This window comes from Aulostomus chinensis, chromosome 3 (genome assembly GCF_037954235.1).
Source record: "Aulostomus chinensis isolate RoL2024-O1b breed Wild chromosome 3, RoL_Achi_v1.0, whole genome shotgun sequence".
NCBI classification, from domain to species: domain Eukaryota; kingdom Metazoa; phylum Chordata; class Actinopteri; order Syngnathiformes; family Aulostomidae; genus Aulostomus; species Aulostomus chinensis.
The window spans coordinates 30,849,948-30,870,160 of record NC_141322.1 but is presented as its reverse complement, the minus strand read 5'-3'; the positions used below and the strand labels follow the sequence as shown (position 1 = coordinate 30,870,160).

At 45.7% G+C, this 20,213-nt stretch overlaps 1 protein-coding gene and 1 long non-coding RNA gene across 10 annotated transcripts; one reads left to right on the top strand and one right to left on the bottom strand.

Annotated features, from left to right (window-relative positions):
• The first annotated feature begins 1,161 nt into the window (after positions 1 to 1,161).
• On the top strand, positions 1,162 to 17,878 carry LOC147268608 (uncharacterized). Of its 9 annotated transcripts, XR_015112197.1 has the most exons (7): positions 1,162 to 1,304; positions 8,331 to 8,530; positions 9,143 to 9,245; positions 10,487 to 10,673; positions 16,084 to 16,237; positions 17,143 to 17,355; positions 17,627 to 17,878. XR_015112197.1 is itself a non-coding variant. In XM_086200327.1 (5 exons), the coding sequence occupies exons 2-5, from the start codon at positions 15,054 to 15,056 to the stop codon at positions 17,644 to 17,646; spliced, it is 399 nt and encodes a 132-aa protein (XP_086056453.1). In that variant the 5' UTR covers positions 14,341 to 14,952; the 3' UTR covers positions 17,647 to 17,878. The 9 variants fall into 9 exon arrangements, 3 of the variants coding, with proteins under 3 accessions (XP_086056453.1, XP_086056452.1, XP_086056451.1); XR_015112198.1 differs by lacking the exons at positions 1,162 to 1,304; positions 8,331 to 8,530; positions 9,143 to 9,245; positions 10,487 to 10,673 and adding exons at positions 11,311 to 11,615; positions 12,600 to 12,686; XM_086200327.1 differs by lacking the exons at positions 1,162 to 1,304; positions 8,331 to 8,530; positions 9,143 to 9,245; positions 10,487 to 10,673 and adding exons at positions 14,341 to 14,952; positions 15,054 to 15,075 and having other exon boundaries at positions 16,084 to 16,227.
• Positions 7,773 to 9,443, bottom strand: LOC147268609 (uncharacterized). The gene is made up of 3 exons (XR_015112203.1): positions 9,287 to 9,443; positions 9,049 to 9,168; positions 7,773 to 7,787 (listed from the first exon to the last, which is right to left on the bottom strand). It is a non-coding gene; the product is annotated as an uncharacterized LOC147268609 (long non-coding RNA).
• Positions 17,879 to 20,213: the final 2,335 nt, after the last annotated feature.

Here is a 20,213-nt window from a genome sequence, read left to right as displayed (position 1 = left end):
AGCTTCTTCTGAAAATGAGTTCTGCCTCTAAATCGTGTTCACCACTGCTGATATCGCAGGAGTATTTGTTTTGAAATCCCAGGTGCCAAGTAATTCTGGGATTCTTCTACTAGAATGAACCAAATCAGCTCGTGGTCTGGCTCGTTGACAGGAGGCTCACTGGGGCTCCAAGTTTATGATTTGCAGCAGCAGTGTCCCATCCCCCCACCACCACCACCCCCCCCGCGTCCCAGTGGGAGAGTTTAAAGTTTAAAACCAGTAAAGTGAGAAGTTTATTTTCTAATGTCAGACTCCTGATGGACTCGAGCCTGTGAAGACGATCCTGGAGCTCTGACAGCTAAAACATCCGTTGACAGTGGAGGGAAAATCAACCCCAAACCACCCAGTAGAACTCAGTATACACCAGCTTAATACTGTAAACTACAATAATACTGTACACCACAGTAATACTGTAAACTACATTAGCAGGAGTCCTTAGGTCATCAATTGTGAAGACGCTAGGCGCTAAATGAAGGGATGTGCTTCGGTTTTAAGGGCTGCTAATGTTGTGTGTTTCAGGTAAACTCATCAAGCAACGGAGGAACTTGTACACATTTGCTGGTACTGGTGAATATAAACACCGAACAAAATATGCCATAACACCCGCTACATGACCAGAGACTTCCCCCACCATCTATGATACGTAATGTGAGCGTCAGGATGGTCGATGCTCGACATGACCAGCAGCGTGTGACGATGCGGCCCTGTGGGCATTTCTAAGCTTGCTAAGCTAGCTAACCCCACACGTCCCAGAGGACCCACGCGTATTTCATGCATGTTGTCCATGATTCTTGGAACCAGACCAGCAGATAGAGACCCGTCTCTTCTCCAGACCTCCACCCAACGGCTGACTGCTAGTTAGCGTAGCTGCAATGAACACTAGCAGCGGTGAAGACAGGAAGACATCAAGTACACTTTTATCCAAAACAGTCTTCATCTTGCCTTAATAGAACAAGAGTTGTGTTTAACATTTGCTGTGAAAAGTACTGTTAAATTTCAAGATGTTTTATTTTTATAGTTAGAGACATTCCTGGAACTACTTTCCTGACTGGGCGCAGTGATTTGGTGCTGCACATCTGAAGCCGCGTCATAACGACTAGAAGAGCAACAGCTGCTACTCATCATGGCATGGCTGACTTTGTTGGAGAGGGTGAGGAGGATTGCTGCTGGACGCACCTGCGTCCTGGACCTGATCGAGTTCAACCAGCTAATAATCAAAGGAGGAACAACATGACGAGAGGCCGAGGCGTTCCAGGTAGCTCCAGGTATGTATCTATAAACACCTGCGACTGTACATCTACAACAAACTCCTAATTTTCAACAGTTTTTCATGACAAACGTTAAACGCAACTCTAGGTCTATTGATGCAGCATCGGCTAAGCTAACTAGCTGCCAGCCATGCCGGTCTGGCTCTAAACATGATTCTACAATTCTACAATTTCATTTAGCAGACGCTTTTGTCCAAAGCGACGTACAACACAAGCAAGAATTCAGATGATGGTTGCTAAGTTTATTGTGTTTCCCAAAAAGTTGGTTCTGTTCACTGATGATTCGTGTGGATGTATTTATTTATGTGGTGTGCAGAATTCTCACTTGTTATCAGACTAAGTGGCTGTGTGACGTGAAACAATTTGTCCACCCTTTTGCAGCAACGTAAGTTGCTGAGGGGAAAAATCAGAATTCAGATAGCGGTGAACAAGCTCTCTACAGCCAAAGCAACTCTGTGGAGAGCTTCAACGAGGCTAACGAGCGCCTGCCAGCTCCATCGCTCTCCTGGTTCCTGGGCCTTAAGTTCCAAACGCAAAACCAGCACAAACATTTGCTTGCATCAGTTTTTGCATCTATCTTGAGACTGCGCTACAGAAGCCAATGACATCAGTGAAAGATGTGCAGCAGAGTAAATACACAACTTAAAAAAACTGCAGGATGAACCCTGAGGGAAGAGCGTACGTGGCGTTCAAGTGTTGTTGGACAGTCCATCTTCCAGTTTCATTCCTGAGCTTTTGAGCCGATGAAGATGTTCGGTTCCTCAAAAAGACTCGTTATCAGAGTTGATGCTGATGAACCACTTTGATAGCTAATCTAACTCCCTCCCCACGGACAGCAGGTGACATTGATGCTGTATTCCACGTCACATTTTAACACAAATATATTGAATTCATTCAATTTAAGGAATTTACTTACTATTAGCAAAATCTTGATTTGTGTCCTCCATGTTTTTGCAAGTTCGTCAACTTGTGCAACTGAATTAACTAAAACTTTGACTTGCTGGTCATGTCAGGGATGAGGTATGTTGGGACTTGCTGGGTTTTTCCTGTATGAAGGGCCATTTCGGGTGAGTTTGAAGTTCATCATTCTGCTCAGTCCGACATCACATGGATGCAGCATCAGACCCACGCGGTGGACTGCCAACGCGATCGATAAAAAGTGGTTTCGCAAGAAACAAGGCTCATTTCACTAGCAGTCTTGAAACGCTAGCCTCAGTTACGTAACACATGCCTTTAGTTGTTTCAGTAATTTTAATTTTGGCAGGTTTCGAACTCAAATTGTTAGAGATTGGAGTCAGACTTACTCGATCTGTTCCCCTTAAATTGACCGTGCTGTTATCCAGGATATCATCATATGTGGATTAACACGCTCCCAGGGTACGTTTGATTTATGAGCTGTTGGATGCCTGAGAGCACAATTAGAAATGGTCTCTGTGAGGCCACACCTGTGAGAATGCATGAGGGGCTGGAGTCATTCGGGTCTGGACACCGTTCTCGGACGGCTCGTCGCTCCGAGGATGGACGGCCACCAGCTTTGCACCTGCAGCCAAACCAGTGCTGCCGCTCATGTCTCTGTTGTCCTATGTATAGAATCGTACACTGGAAGAAACTCAGGCCCGGGGGGTGGATCATGATGAGGGCAGAAGTCCCACCAGCTGTGTGAAAAGCGAGGAAATCACCCAGATTTTCTTCAGCTGTCTGATTTCTTCATCAAATTGGAACAACACACGCCGGTGCGTCCGATGATGAAATAGTGGACGGTAACATTTCACGATTGAGGTGTATTAGGATTGTTAGGTAATGCTTGGTTATCGAAGAGTGTTGAACACATATTTCTGAAGCTTGATTGATGCTCCTTGTTGTACTGTTTCCCTTGAGCAACTCTCCAATTTGTCCATCAGTCTTTGCTGTAAACCATTAAGTTAATTGATTGATGAAGCATTAATTATTTACGTACCTTTTACTATTTCCTGCTAAAGAAGCTTGAGGCTACTTGCGATATCGTGCATCTGCAGCGTAGCGCTAACGTTGGCTTGGTACCTCTAATGATTGCATTGTTAATTTATCCGTTTGTTTGTTATACATTTAGGCATAATGACATCTAATTGGTAGTCCTCCCTGTGGCCCCCATCAAGAAGGTTGTGGGTGGAGCCCCGGCTGCAGCACGGGGTCTTTCTGGGTGAGTCTCCATGTTCTCCCTGTTCCTGCTGGGTTCTCTCTGGTACTCCAGCTTCCTCCACAGTCCAAAGACATCAAGAGGGACCAGGTTAATCCAGACTCTAAATTGACCGTAGGCGTGGCTGGGAGAGCCAATGGTTGTCTGTCTCTATGTGTTGGCCCTGCCATGGACTGGTGACCTGTCCAGGGGGAAGGCTGCTGGGATAGGCTCCACCCCCACCACCCTGAACAGGAGGAGAGGGGGAACATGGAGGGATGGAGGGATGATGGATGGACATCTAATTAGACTGTTATGTAAATGTCATGTATATGGGACTTGTAGCCATGGCTGATGTCCAGTCCTCATCCCTGGTCAGGGGCTGTAAATGAAACACGAGACAACACTGAAATAAAAACTAGCCAGTCGATAAACAAGCAGGAGCGCATTCAGGGACAGAGAAGCAGTCATAAATGACAGACTGATGATAATGTTGTCAGCTGTTGGACTACAACCACATCTCATCATGGACATGCTAACTTCCTGTTGGAGCGCAAACACACCTCATCTCGGACATGCTAACTTGCTGTTGGACTACAAACACACGTCATCTCGGACATGCTAACTTGCTGTTGGACTACAAACACACCTCATCTCGGACATGCTAACTTGCTGTTGGACTACAAACACACCTCATCTCGGACATGCTAACTTGCTGTTGGACTACAAACACACCTCATCTCGGACATGCTAACTTGCTGTTGGACTACAAACACACGTCATCTCGGACATGCTAACTTGCTGTTGGACTACAAACACACCTCATCTCGGACATGCTAACTTGCTGTTGGACTACAAACACACGTCATCTCGGACATGCTAACTTGCTGTTGGACTACAAACACACCTCATCTCGGACATGCTAACTTGCTGTTGGACTACAAACACACGTCATCTCGGACATGCTAACTTGCTGTTGGACTACAAACACACCTCATCTCGGACATGCTAACTTGCTGTTGGACTACAAACACACCTCATCTCGGACATGCTAGCTTGCTGTTGGACTACAAACACACCATCTCGGACATGCTAGCTTCCTGTGGGACTCCAATATGCCTGCTGTGCTCTCTGGCATCAGTAACATTTGCAACCTCGGATGTGAGGCTGTTGACGTGGGCGTTGACAGCAGCTGAAGACAGACTTGGTTTGTTTGTACCTTAACCTGACATCTGTGTCCAATTATGTCTGGAATCTTTTATACGCAGGATGTCGAAACATTTTGCCATCTTTAAGATGCACATGAATATTAAAATCACTCACTAGAGCCACAGAGTCAAAATCAACACACGAGGCTGACAGCAGTTTGGCAGAGACATCAAAAGTGGGCTCTATCTGTCGGAGGCCTGTATAACGTTATACAATAATAATGTGGGTTTGAGACCAGGATTCAACTGAAGCGCAACAATGTAAAAGGCCCAAAGTCCATATGGCAAACTGGCTGGACCTGAATAAAGAAACTTCTCCAGCCCTTTCACGACTGTTCCAGCTTCACTTTGAATCATGCTGAAAATCGGCCATCTTCAGTTTAAAAAAGGTAAATTAAATAACTCCATGAACTCCTACTGACTTGCTAACCAGAGCGCTGATATTATCACTCGGTAAAGCTGAGGTCGGCGTGCTAAAGGCTTTGTCTGACAGTCTGGCTGGTGCACAAGTGAAGTCAGATTAAACAGTTGAGCACTGACAGATTTAAGATTATTGAGACAGGTAGCAGATGGTCTGTGATTGTTAAAATATGTTGGAGCTCGCCACCGGCTGCTGAAGATCACCAGCTGTACGGGGGCTGCTGCCTCTTTGGTAGACAACTGTGTGAAGTTGCAATCTATATTTGGCTAGGTAGCAGCCGCCGCCGCTGACAGCAGGGCAGACGGAGGCGAGCATCGGACTCCCACCAGTACGGAGTTCCCCTCGAAGCAGAAACAAAGTGACGGCGGCGAGAAAGCCTCAAAACAGGAAGACACCTGGAGCGGAACCAGAACCAGGGCCAGGTTGACCGCCATTGTGAGAGCACAAAGAAAAAAAACTATGAAACTCCAGCACCAACTAGTGTCCCGGTGGTGTAACTGCAGCACGTCCACACCAGTGCGTAAGCACGCTCAGTTCTGAGTGCATCACATGCTTCTTTCCACCCAAAACCAGACCATAAATCAAGATTAAGATTAAATTAAAACAACTGCCAGGAGTAACAGTGCATGCATCATCACGGCATCCAAAACCCTGGAACCTTTATAAGCAAGCCATCATTCCTGCAACAGAAAATGAAATTAATAACAAATTTTGGAACATCACTGATGCACGCAGTAATGTCTTTGTACAAATGGAAAAGTTGTATAACAACAAGGAACAGTTTATACAAAGTGGGTCAAATCTGTTGTGGTTTACATTTCACTTCATCTACACGAGAGGAAACACAGACATTATGGAAAAGGGCTAATATAAACACAATAAGTCATGTCAAGTTTATTGTAAGAAAACGCAGACAGCCGAAACATAAAGACGGAATGAAAATGTGGACCAGAGGGAAGTTGTTACAATAAAAAAATCTGTTCAGCAGCTCTGACAGTCGCAAGCGTGAGCGGTGGCTCGATGGGCACAAACACAAACACATCGACTCAGAGAAGAGAACGAAGTCTCAACTCAGAACACCTCAAACACCAGGACTCGTTGCTGCAGCCATTTTCAGGTGTGGCGGCGTTAGTCGTGCTGTGACAGGTCGTTGTGGCTGGTGATGCTGGCGCCGTTCCGCGGTGACACGTCATGAGCACCAGACATCTGCAGATCATTGAAGGAAAATGGAGGCAGTTGATCGGGGATGAGGTTCCACCGTCTGTCCATCAGCACCCCTGCAGCTTCCTCTCCCCAGACATGTTGACAATCAGGACGCCCGCCTAATGAGGGCACGACATCGCCACGCCCAAATCCCCTCCAGAACTGGACCTGAGTCCCTGCCTCTCATCGGGTTGCCGTGATGTAGTTTGCGTTTCATGGGGTGTCTTCTATTACCACTGACTCCTCTCAGCGCTCCTGCCGGCTCAGAGACCAGCGCTCTACCTCGAGCAACCTCGGTGCTCATCAACATAAAAACCCAGGATTTATAGGAATGAACAAAATTACTTTTTCTGTCACCAGAGTTGAGCTGCAATGTCCCAATGCACTGATGCTGGTTCTATGCCGGAGCCTCTGGCGAGGGGAGGTGACAGAGGGCTTGTACGTCCTCCTGCTGTCAGCGCGTCATTTGACTCGCACCTACCAAAGCATCTCTCATTTTGAGTGACAGTACTAACTGCGAACATCTAATCTCTCTGGTAGCTGAAGCAGTCAAATGAGTGGGAGTGGTCCACGCCGCCGAGGTCATCTGGTATTTAGCGTCCTCACACCTCGAGACGGGTCTGGCCCGCCGCTCATATGTTTGGGGAATGCTAACAGCGTACACACTCCCCCACCATCTGGCCTTTACTGTGTGCAGCCTTTTGAGCTCAAATCACAGCATTCCAACAGTTTGGCTGTTGTGTATGAAGGAGATTTATGTGCAAGCAACTTTAATACCTGCTAGTCTGCGTGTAAGGTCACATCCTTACATCAAATAAGGATATTGAAATCGTGTGCGTCCAAATCAGACTCTGATTTCTGGGATCTAATAGTTACGTCCTTGTGCGCTAATGAAACGCACATCATCTTCCATCCTTGTACAAGTTGTGTCCGAGCAGAACTTCGGCCTCCTTGACGGGAGGAGTTCTCTGGTGTACGTCACAGCACGGCTCTGGAACGACTCAAGGTCAGGCAGGAGATGGAGGTTCAAGTGTTTGTTTGTACATCGGCTCAGCCACGGCTTGGTCTTAATTATATTCAGGAGAGTTTCCAGGATGAGTGAGTCCCCTCGGTGGAACGGCTGGATGATTCCAGCTGAAAGAACTCGACAGTAACACAGAGAAATGACACAGTTGGTGTGTGTGTGTGTGTGTGTGTGTGTGTGTGTGTGTGTGTGTGTGTGTGTTAATAACTTGACCTAAGCATCTCATAGAATCAGGTGACCTGGTTCTACGAAGGCAAAGATGGCTGTGGATGAAGGGTTAGCTCAGGGAAGCTAGAGGCTGGCTAGCTGCCGGCCGTCAGGTGCAGGTCTGGGGCTCCTTGGTGCACCAGGGAGGAGGGCGGGGTCTCTGTCTGATGGTGTGACTGCAATGACTGACAAGGAGCGACCAAAGTCCACGTCCCGCCCACAGAGATTCCTGCTCCCTCAGTTTGAGAGCTGCACTGCAATGCTGAGGGCAAAGAGGAAATGGCAGGGCAGACAAGCCACAAAACTCATGTTGCAAGATTTTTTTTTTTTGAATGAGTCCTGGTTTCCATCACGGGACGTTTTTGGAGGCTTCTATCAAAACATATCTGACTAATGTTCTGTTAGATTTCACACATCATTCAATTGAAGCCCTTCAAAAGCAGAAAAACACCCTCAGATGCTGTTCATCAATCAAACGGACAGTTGGTCCAGAAGATAAAAGGATCGGAGATGCGACTGTAGGCCAACTGCTCAGAGCTCATTGCAAATTATGGGAGGTGTCAGTGGTGTAGTTAACAATTATGGATGTACTTTGATGGTTCCCTCCACTCACGCACGCACAGCCTCATAACCACCGCAATATTGGCGATCGCGGTTGATCCAAAAGAGGTAAAAAGGGTGAGAGGATGTCTGGGACCTGTGGTCCCATAAGACGCCGCGAGGTGTAGAACCGGCCCTCGGACAGACAGCTTAGAACCTTCCCTGCAACACAGTGCTGTTACTGATGTCTGCTTCTCTATTCCAGACATCTGAGCGAGCGCCCTGCCACACGGGCGGCGGGCGGGCGGGAGGCCGCGGTGGAGACGGAGAGCCAGGTGAAGTCTCGATTCACGCCGCAGACCAAGGAGCTGCTTCTCTCTCCAGCTGGTGTTCTAGAACGGCCGAGGGAGGAAGGGCCGCCCCGGACGGACAGCTCTCCTCCTCAAGGTCACGCGGTACTTCAAGGTCAACCATCATAGTGGCAGCAGACATGAACAGCAATATCTTCATATTTTGGTTTGATGTCCGGGGGAGATTATCAGCACTTTGCTCACATTGTTCAGACAAAACTGCGCCGCTGACAACAATAAGAAGAATAATTCAATTAATCAAGATTAATAAATTATATACATTTTTAACATAAGAATAATGAAATTAAAATCCTCTTCCAAATGTTTTTTTTTTTTTTTTTAAATTTTGATAAAGAAAAGCGAATCCTGTGTGGACCAATAAGAGGACAGAGAGTCCTGCAGCTGGTTGTTCCACTCTTTTCTTGGTGTAAGTAAAAACTAAATTGTTGGGTTTCTTAGAAATAAAATCATGGGAGCAGTTACTAGAAGATACTCAGAGTAAAACTTCCTATTATATTTTTAAAAAAGTCATAATACTTTGTGTTGAAATGGAGGAGCGACGCTTTCAACTGCATCTTTGGGCAGAAAAATACAACTGAAGACTGTTTGGCTACAAAAACATCGGCCTCCTACCTGAGAAGCTCTGATTGCTCCAGGAAGGAGTCCTGGGCCAGGAAATCACCTGGGTGACAGGTCCTTTAACCCTCGTGTTCCTGATGACCTGCAGGACCAACTGCTGGATCGGCGCCGGACCTGAGGGTGACGCGGTGGAGTACTTGGTCGGTTCGGAGTGAGAACTTTGTTTCCTGCTCTCTGGTTTCTAAGTGAAGGTGAGAATCCTTTTTTTCTCTGTGGGAGGGACTCAGCTTACCTCACGCGTTACCGTTGGTTCGGCCGCCGCTCCTCTCTGAGGTCATGAAGCTGCTACTGAGCGTTGGATTCATGGCTCAGGCGGCCCCCCTGGGGAGGGATGGTGGGAGTCACGCTGTTATGTGGAGGGTTCCCCTGGACAGCCCCCCCACCCCCACCCACTGAGGGCCTGCCACTACACAACCCTAACTCTGACCCAGGGCCATGACAAGGTCGGATCAAAGGAGCTGAGTGTAACACGGCTCGGCTCTAAATCCTCCTCCACCTGATACCTCAGCCAGGGACGCTGGTTTAACTGGTACCAGTACCAATACTAGTACCTCAAATCCAGCACTAATTATTAGTATTTCAAAGGTATCAATAGAAATACTTAACCATCTGACTTCAACACCAACATGAACGTCAGCTCTCCGCTCGTCGTGCTTGACAGGTGACACGCAGCACGTCAGTCGGTTCCTGTTCGCTCACACGGTCGCGTGGGTTCGATGAAACGGACAAGAAAGTAGCGAGATAAAATATCAGCTCCTGAACGCAAAACCCAACCCCGAGCAGTGATGAAGTCTAGCAAGAGGGCCTGTGGGGGGAAGTTCATGAACCAAACTCGCCCGACCGTGAACTCAAACCTCGATCCGCTGACATCCAGCGACTGAAGTTCCTGATTTAAAGGAGGTTTAAATGTCAAGCCGAAGTCCACAAAAAGCAGCCAATCACAAGCCTGGTGGTCGTCAAGATGTTGTGAAACCCGGCGGCAGTGAAAGTGTCATCCGATATCCGTCCAGAAGAATTAGAGCGTCTATCCTCACATCCGGTTCCTGCATGGCACAAACGCTGGACACTGATGAGGATGTAACCTCTGAACCGTGCAGCACGCCGTTCCCCTCCAGGAAGGTGCCAGGGTCATGATTAGGAGGAGAGAACGCTAAACTGCTAACTCTCATTAGCGTATATCAAACGGTGAGTAGCCCACGTGAGTCGAGATCCACATCAGGGAAAGCAGGGAGGCCACAGAGGGGCACACAGGAGCAGCCTGGAAATGAATTCAAAATGGCAGATGACCTTTTGGGGGTAGTTTTATATGTCTTAGGACGTTACGTGTATATGGTCATGTGTGTCAGAGGGTCAAGCTCGTATCTGCTGGTGATATCCCTTTGTTCTGTGCGCTTTTATTTATTTCGATTAACACCCTCTCCTCTCATTTCAGACCCTCCACTGCAAGCGAAGACGGGACCGAGCGCTTCGTCGTGCGTGGAGGCAAATCCAGGATGACCAGTGGTTAGCATGAGTCGTCATCTGAACAGAGCAGCAGACCCGAGAGCAGGAGGGATATGACAGGGCAGCGACTAGCGGCGGCGGCGGAGGATGATGGGCGGGGACGAGGGCGGCAGCAGGTGGGTCAGCTGATCAACCTCTGATTAGCATGAGTGACACAGCGAGAGAAGAGCTGGTTAGCTGTTAGCTGCCTCTCAGTCTCTCTTCAAGTCTTATTCAATCTACCAAGCACTTTATTTAAGACTCATAAAAATGGAGGAGTAGAAGAAGGTGGCGGTGGTTGGCGTTCTGAATCTAGGGACGTGATGTCATGTTTTTGTTACATGTCATTTGGGAAGCAGAAAATCCGTTTGGGGTTGTTTTGCCCCGGGCTCCAAACCGCCTCCTCCTCACTGCCTCGCGTTCCAGATTTTCTCTTTGCTCTCACTGTTTGTTGGTTTTACTCTTTTGAACCTTTAGTTGTTCATTCATGAACTTCCTTTGAGTCTCTTGGCTGCAACCAGTTGTCACAGAAGTTTACTTTAAATAAATCTAACCACTGTGACTGCACTTTCAAAGGACAAAACACCCTCAAAGTTGCATTCCTTGAAAACAGCCAGCAGGGGGCGACATCTGTGGTTGCAAAGAGAGTCAGATGGACTTGTGCCTGCAGGAAAATGACTTCTCACCTACCATAGTCCCTCAGTAAACACGTCTATAACAAGTTAACTGCCTCTCAGTCTTTGTTCAAGTCTTATTAAATATGATGGACACATTTTAACAACCTCCATCCGTGTTGTTGTGATTAAAGTCAATTCCAGAGAGGAGAGAACGCACACACCTTTCCCATTTACACACATCCCAGCTGTCCTCATTAAAAAAACCTCTCAAAATCATGAAAAAATATAGCATACATTAATATTTTCTTTACTTCCACTGAGTTAATGTTGTTAACCAACATCAGCGCTGGTGCCAAATATTCATTAAGTTTAAGTTTTGACTCTTCAAGCGCAAAGGTCTTTATGGTCAAGATGGCAATGTTTAAAAGAAAAATGCAATAATCAATAAAAAAAAACTACATGGTGAGTGATTTTCAAAAACTAACAGCATGAGATGTTTCAGTAATATGTTACACTCACATGACGCCACACGAACCTCACACTGTTCGGTATCAAGCCATAAATGAGGGAGTGCAACACACAGACACACAAATTCAATTAATTTAAATGTCAAATCTTTTTTTTCCATCATCAATAAATTAGATCGTAATCACAAATCGGATTATGACGAAAGTCTCTGCGATCCCTACTGAGAGCGGCTCCCTCCCTCCCCGTCCACCCTCGGTCAGGACACCGTTGCACGTTAGCATCAAATGCTAAGTGGACTTATTATTGGGTTATTATAGCCTGGGATTTGTCAACCGTCAGCAGAAGCTTTGCTATTTATGGTTGATTATTTTCTGACCAGAGTCAAATAAAATCAAGTGCACTTAATAATTGTCTCTTATATATCGTATTTATTACTCCACCAAGACCATAAAGAGTCCTACAATGACACTAACGTTGCTCATCGTAATTATTTCTGCAGCTATTTGTCATTCTGACAGGTTCAATGCAATAACAGATTTGTTCCTAATACAATTAGGAGCAAACTTGTTTCATGTGGAAATGCTTTTCAAGAGAAATAGCGTCCAAATATCAGATCACTCAAAGAACCAAAAACAGTGACTCTGCGAACAGTGCCATACTAATCGAATCATTTATCATCTGAAGGCCTGTAGTCTGCATTCACATGTTCATTGTGGTGAAATACTGACCCATATTTGCTCTGGAATGTCCATGTGCCAGTGTATTAGGGATGGAAGCAATCTGATATTCTCATGAGGACGCACAACTCATCATCTCCAGGCCTGAGGAGGCTCTTCCTCCCAACACAGTGAAGGCCTCAACTGTGCGAGTGTCCCAATGAGTTCCTGGATGGTGTCAGTGTAGACGCCATCGCCACCGTCTGGGCTGTTGTTCCGTAGTAGCGGGATTTACAGATTTCTACCTTCCTCTTCTCCGCAGGCCTCAGCTGAGGGTCGAGGGTTAGTGCATGGTGGCACTGGCACACCAGTTCTTGCTTGGTGGAGCACACGCGGCGCAATAAATCAGGTGACTAAAGAGGAAACCTTTACTAACACCTGCATTGTCAAAGGTCAGACAGTAACTGCTTGGTGCGTTTGTCCAAGATTGAAAGCTTCTTTGGTGTCTGATCCTCAAATAAGGCATGAAACAACTGCTGAGAATCAGAGATTTCTTCCCCATGATTCATTAATCCACCAGCGGTACGTTTGAGTGATCCATCTCGCGGCATCTGGAGCGCCTTTGCCACGACAGGCCAAAAAATTCCCTGTTCCAGACGTGAAGCCACGCTGTTGCATTTCATTACTGAATAGATACGGCCCATCGAAAGAAAGTCACTGAGGGGTGGAATGTTTAGAGACCATCAAGGACTGGGGAGCCCATATAGCAGCAGGACCTGCTTTGTTGGAGGGTGAAATGGAGCAGAAACACATGTGGTCCTGCACCGCACCCATCTGGGCTACACCTGTGCGAAGGGTTGCCAGCTGCTGGGATGACGCAAAATGCACTGACTGAGTATCTGAGGCATATTTGCACTCGTGGTTTTCAGAGATTTCCACATAAATCCTGTCATTTTATTCCCTTCCTCAACTTACCGAAGTGTCTAAACCAGTTCCTCGTGCAAATGAGATGAATGAATCGGCTGTGGAATGATGTCCATCCTGCCGACTCATCGCAACCGTTAGCCGCTCATCATATAGTGACACTTCTGTGGCTTCTTACCCACCACAGCCAAGATACTCTGTCACTGATGATACGATTCTACCGTTACAATCAGTTGATAAAACTGGGTTACCTGAGCGAGCAGACGGAGGACAGAGGAGACGCTCATTCATGCGAACATGAAGTTGAGCCACAGCCGTCAGCCACCCGGATAGAGCGCTGCCCTCGGTGTCAAACTTCCAAACTGAAAGTCGAGATGATCCGAGTTCCGATGATGAATCGGTTATTGCTTCTGTAGCTCGCTGGAGCTGAAACTCGATCCACATGTTTTTTCATTTTTTTCTCGCAAAACCCAGAAGCATTTTGACACAAACAACTGTAGAGACGTGTTAAACTGGTACTTCTTTCTGTCACTGCTCTGACATTTACTATTATTAGAAACGGGCCTGCACACTATCACTGTGCAGCATAATTTGGTTTTGGATGGATTTATTTTTTTGCGTTTTTATTTCTCCTAAGTGGTGGAGCTTGGAGAAACAGGCCAAAGTGAAGTAACCTCATAATGAGGTTATTGCTTTATGGTAAAGAGTCGACTTCTTGTGAGCTGCCAAATGATATGACAGAGTCGTGGGGAGGCTGATGGTGGCGTTGACTGTTGGAACTAAAGCTGGAAATACACTGAACCACAGTGGAGACTGTTTCTGTCCTTGTCTGGGCCCAACGTGCCCGATTGTTAGCATACCATGACCGTTAGCACACCTAGCCTAGCCTCCAGTATGTACAGACACCAGAGGGTGTTTAATTCATTCACCTCCAGCTCCCTCTGTCATAATACTCTGGGAAATGGGTTGTTTCTGTCGTTCTTGATCAGCACAGATTGTGGCAGCAGTGTCACGCATAACCTGAACACCCACATCGCTGGGTGACACGTATGTAAAAACCAGCTGCTCGCTCGGTCGCCTCCATGTTTGTTTACTCTGCCAGTGTTTTCAGAAGAGTTTGGTGCCTTCAATTGCAGTGACAAGTCCCGTAATCTGAGATCCTTAATCTGGCGCAGCGGGATTCCCTCAGTCTTTTGATGAATTGTTAGGATTGCTAGGACAGACCTTTTTCATCTGGAGGGGAACGTTAACTTCCTTTAATTTAAATTGTCGTCTCCTTCAAATTTCACAACAAATACAGCATGTAATTTATTCTGATACCAAAAGATGTCAAGAAACAGCAGGGGAATCCTTCCAGTGAATTTTGGCACTTTGATAATTAAGAATTTACTTTATTTGTCTACATTTGACAGGATTAAGTTACGTTTTCTCTGCTATGTGCTGCTGTCCGAGTGTCTCTGGTGGCTGGCGTTCCGTAGAAGTCAATGCGTTTGCAGTTCTGGTCGGCCAGTAGAAGACTTTCGTCTTCACACCAACGCCGTCAAGGGTGGACGAATGAATAAATGGCATGAATAGAAATAATCATACGCACTGAAAGCATTTATGTAAATCACATAAACAAAATTATATGTTTTCAAGTTCTGACCCGTCTCACGGTGGTTTGGTGCGCTGCCCCCGATGTCTGTGGCGTCTGAGGTCTGGAGGCGTGAGCCTGGTGACTGACCTCCTGAGACACACGTCCATTTAAAACAGTGGGAATATCTGAGAACGCTTTCATTCATTTATTCAACAGGATAAAACACATTAACAGATGTAGTTATACTTGTTTTTTTTATGACCCTGTTACTTCAAGATGGCTGCATCTCCTAAACGAGGTACAACAACATCATTTCACTTTTTTATCTTTTATAGATCCTAACAGTTATATCAATATCTATGATCACAATTCCCTGGTACAGTTTTTTATTATTTTACAGAAAAATGGGTGTTCTGATGTAATGTTTGTTAATAATTTTGAATGTGTATATATATATATATATATATATATATATATATATATATGAACAGCCAATGTAATATGAGAACATAATATATATATTTATCTTACCCAGTCTATAAAGTAATTGCCTCTACGTCCTTCCTCTGGATAGGCTCAATACACTCGTAGTTGTACTCTGGCTGAATCTTTGCTGCTTTCAGGAAACACTCTTGATAAATTTTTCTGTTTATTGTCTCCTCTCTCCAAGTGACTAACTTACCCAGTCTTCAATATGGTTTCTATTTTCACTTTCTTCCCATCAAATGGAGTATTTGCTGTTGGACTACACGTGAAGAAAAAAATTTGCATTGTTAGGTATAATTACGCTGGGTTGTAAACTCAGATCTATTTGCTTTAGTGATGAGTTCACATGGAAAAAAGACTTAAAATAATGGTTTTTTTTTGCAGTCATGAAAAACATCTTAATACTGCAAATGCAATTCAGGCATTTAACTGATTTCTCTTAAGTATCTATCAGTATGCAGTATTCAGGTTTGGACATCCAGGATGCAACGCTGCTGTCGGGCATCACCAAAGGTGTTTTTAAGCAACAACACAAACAGCAGGTGTGGGAAAGAAAAAGATTTGAGAAAAAAAAAGGATTAAAAAAATATCAAGCAATATGAATTTAACTTGGCAAGCAGATGGGGTACAGGAGTAAACATGTCTGTCTACATCAGTAGAACTACAGTAACACTTGTTACATGGAAAGAAAGTGACCGGATGTCGTTGTCTAATCTGCTTCGTGCAGCAGCAGTGGCTCTTCTACATCAAACCACCTGGTCAGGAAGGTTGGTTCCAGGTACAAGACTCTACTAACGACCTCATAAAACTGTTCTTATAGTCTTGGCCGACCTTGTGAGAGAGGATGAGGAGCGTTACTTCTGGACAAGCCAAGACCCTGATCCTGATCCTGATCTGTCCAAACCAGAACACATACAGAGGAGGGACTGCAGGCTTTGGAAATTGAGCCAGCAAGACAGTCCAGGTAGTTCCAGGTGTGTATCTGATAAATCAACATCATCTCATCATCTTCAAGCTTTTTCCACAGCAAATATAAATCACAACCCTTGTTCTATTTATGCAGACGACGATCATTTTGGATTTCAACGTATTTGATTCGTTTTTAGAGGTTGTGCTCCCATAGCCCACTACTAGCAAACATATCAGCTAAGCTAACGGTGGAGCTCTGGAGGTCAGTCATGCTCCAGGGGGAAGAGAAGATTCTCTGTCCGGACAGGGGTGGACAATAAGTGTGTTTCCCAAGAAGTTGGCGTGTTCCTTAAACTCTAAAATGTCCATTTTCACATCAGTGCATGTTTTTTGCACCCTACCTCCTCTCATCAAGAACAAGGTGAGGAAACAGGTGAGGAAACATGTTCACAGTTCTAGACAGTCTTCATGTTTCATTCGTCTACATGTTGGTTGCATGACAGCCAAAATCTTCAAAGGCCCGGTGGGGCTTGATAGCCAACAATTAACAGGTGGTGAATACCTAATCCCTCCAGAATCCATCGTTAGAATCGCTGGCAGGAGGAGAGCATTGCAAAAACTTACCTCATTTAACAGGATTTTTTTTTTTTAATGGGGTGAGTACAATTCAAGGCATAATGGGAGTATTTCTCACTGAGAACTTCCTAACCTTACAGGTAATGTTTTTAAAACGCATATATTTTATACCTGTGTGAGCCTTACACATTTAGTTAAACAATAGCGATGTTTGAAATGCCAGGGCCAGTATGGAGCTGTCAGGAGGACAAAGCAGCTCGCCGTGCTGTTGCGATTTATATCTGCCATTAAAATGAAGCAGGCTGAGCTGTGGCCTCGTTTGTTAGCCCGTAAAACAGAAAAAGACAAAGCAAATTGAGCTTTTGTTTCTTCTTCTGCTTGCGTTTCCGTGCAGAAGATATCGTCTTCAACAACCAGAGTGCCAGAGAAAGCAGAGGAGAATCGGAGGGTTGTGCCGCTGCTTTTATTGTAGCGGTGCTCAGGACCGCCTGCAGTAGTACCGGCTGCAGTGGTACCGCCTCCAGACGCCGTAGTCTCCGAAGGATCGGACTCACGAGTTCAGCCGTTACAGATCCACGTACATGGAAGGTGTGTCAACGATTGAGGGGTGAGAATCTGCATATATTTCTATATTACTGCACATGGCTACTTATTTCACCTAGTATTGCCCCCCCCCCCCCCCCCCCCACACACACACACACACAGTAGAAGCTCTGTCTGAGGCTGTTCTTTCAATCGTTGGTTGAATCTTCTCATCAACAACATTGGTTTGAAGCTCAATCAGAGGCTTTTTAAAATAATTATCACATTAACTGATATATACCATGTGGCTACTTCTGATCAATTCCTTTTAATTTCTTGAAACCTCCCACTTCCAGGTGAATCCCCGCCCCTCTGAGCAAAGACAGATAGTTTTGGTGTTTGCGCAGGTACAGATTCAGATGTTCTCACTCATCTTCAGCAGTTACCGAGGATTCTTGTGCCAGGACGCCGCCGCAACGTTTGTTGTATTTCATGTTTTTATGTATTATCCTTTTTATATTTAAGACTGTGTCTCTCTACCTACAATTTAATTGTAAACTGTAAAGTAACCTGACCCTGAGGAGTTAATAAATTCAAGGTCAAGATGGGACGGTGCAGGACTCCGTCTGGTCAGTTGTAGGTGGAGGCCCACCAGCCAGATGGGCGGAGGAGGTTAACCCGTCAGACTGAAGAGAGTCGAGCGAGACAGTTCCTACCTAATGGACGGTAGAGAGGCTGCCGAGGCTGAAGCCTGCTACCAGGTTCGGTCCTGAGAGGCATCGTTCTGCAGCCACAAGACGTCCTGCAGGCATTTACATTGAAAGAAGCTCCACAAAACTCTGCCGCTGCTGCTCTTCTGCTCTCAGTCACAATAATCACTCACAGGCTGCTTATTAAAGTCTTTACCGAGGGAGAGTTTTCACTTGGACAACTCTGTGTAATTCAAAACTGTAATGCATGACATGAGAGCTGTGGAAATGCATGACAAATGTGTGACAAATGCCTCGTGGATTGTAGTCGTTTAAGTCTTCGGTACCTCGACAGGGATTTTTGAATTCTATCACATTAGGCGACGTGTTTTTGCCAGACTGAACGGGCCAGCGCGGAGGGAGGAGAACATTGCGTCAAATCATTTTGTGTAATAACCAGTATATGCACATCTTAAAACTTTAATAGGGTGCTTGAAAAGAATCAAAACAAATTGATTTGTTAGTGACGTGCAGCAAAGAATCTAGTTGCTTTTCCTGGTAGAAACTTGAATATGGCCCGAAGGAGAAAATTGTTATGACTTCTCATGTAAACTAAATTTAAATGTAAACATGTAATTGTCAGCTGGCGACCTGTCCAGGGTGAACCCCACCTCTCGCCCGTTGACGCTGGGATAGGCTCCAGCCCCCCCGCGACCCTTAATGTGTAGGAATAAGCGGAAGATGACGATGGACGGATGGATGTAATTGTCAAAGTCTTTAAAACATTTGTGCTAATAACCTTGCTTAAAGTAAATGTAGTCTCTTTCTGTTTTGGTTTTTAAGTGTGCCACATTGGCAAGTGACCTGTCCCAGACTGTCAAGTTCAGGCGGAATCATTTTTTGGCGTAAAGAACATAACTAGGTGTGGTATGTGTCCTCTGGGTATGATATCAACGTTCCTCTGGTCCTCTGGCTTCTTACAGTGCTAATTTGTTAGTTCAAGGTGTGGGATAACAAGATAGAAGAGACATTTTGTCTAGGACAACCCGAATTCCCCCTGTCAGGACTGGAAACTTTCCCTCTCACAGAATGGTTCCCTGTAAGTGGTCGTGCTCCCATTAAACTGTCAAACGATTTTGAAGTGAACTTTGGAAACGATGCAACAAGTTAAAACGCACAAAGGGTGTGTTTCTGTTTGGAGCAACTAAAATAAGCGATGGAGTGCGACCAGAAGATGGCAGGATAGGCACCTTACGTATGGCTGAGAGAGGAGAAGAGGAGGGTGCCCCTCCACCTTCCACCATCTTGCTGCTTTAGACTAAGATGGCGTCTGGTTCAGGTGGAGAAGTCGCCAGCAGCAAAAAGCCACAAAAGATTCACTTCCTGCTCACTCGCATCTCTCATTTTGCGCAATTACTCCCTGGAAACAAAAGCCCGGAACAAAACCTTTTTTTTCTGTTTCTGCTGGGTTGTTAGAAAATAAAAAAAATATTAAGCTGTTTTATTCAACCTTTTCGCCTGCAGTGCTTAGAAATGTGCATTGAAATGTGTTGATGGAAGCCCGACTCCGGCTGCTGCCCCCGGGAGGATGACAGTCAATCAGGATGAAAATCTCAAAATGACGCAGCGCTCGGGGACGGCACCTGTGACCAAGTCACTCCAGCACGCTGGGGACAAGCTGACGCTGTAACGTGGACATATTGAGCATTACACCAAGACTGTTGTGAATTTCTTTTTTAAAGAAAAATTATTACTCCTTCAAAATCAAACCATAAACAGCGATTGAAGTCTCTGCAGCCCAGCTCTTGGGAGCAGGCGTTTCTGGCTGCCTGCTGCAACCATCCGTCCCTGACTCACGGCTTGGCTCCCCTTGCCCTGTCACTGTCTACTCCTAATTCACTTACTGGCATTTGAATCAGTAGAGAAGGCTGAGTTTCATTTGGCTGTAAACATTCACCAGTGACCAAGCCAAGCAGATCATGTGAGAGCCACTGATGAGTAATTAATCCTCTCTGGTCTCCGTGAGGGGTTTTAAAGCCTCAACCATTACATACATTCTCCATTCAAATACATATACAGCATTCCCTCCCCAGCTCTCTCTCTCTCTCTCTCTCTCTCTCTCTCTCTCTCACACACACGTCACTGTTGGTACTATGATCCTGGTCAGCTAGCGTGAACCGTGTATGGAGAAAGTTAAACAGCCATGACAAACAGCTCCACGTCAGAAGATCATCCAGATATTTGTAACTAGATT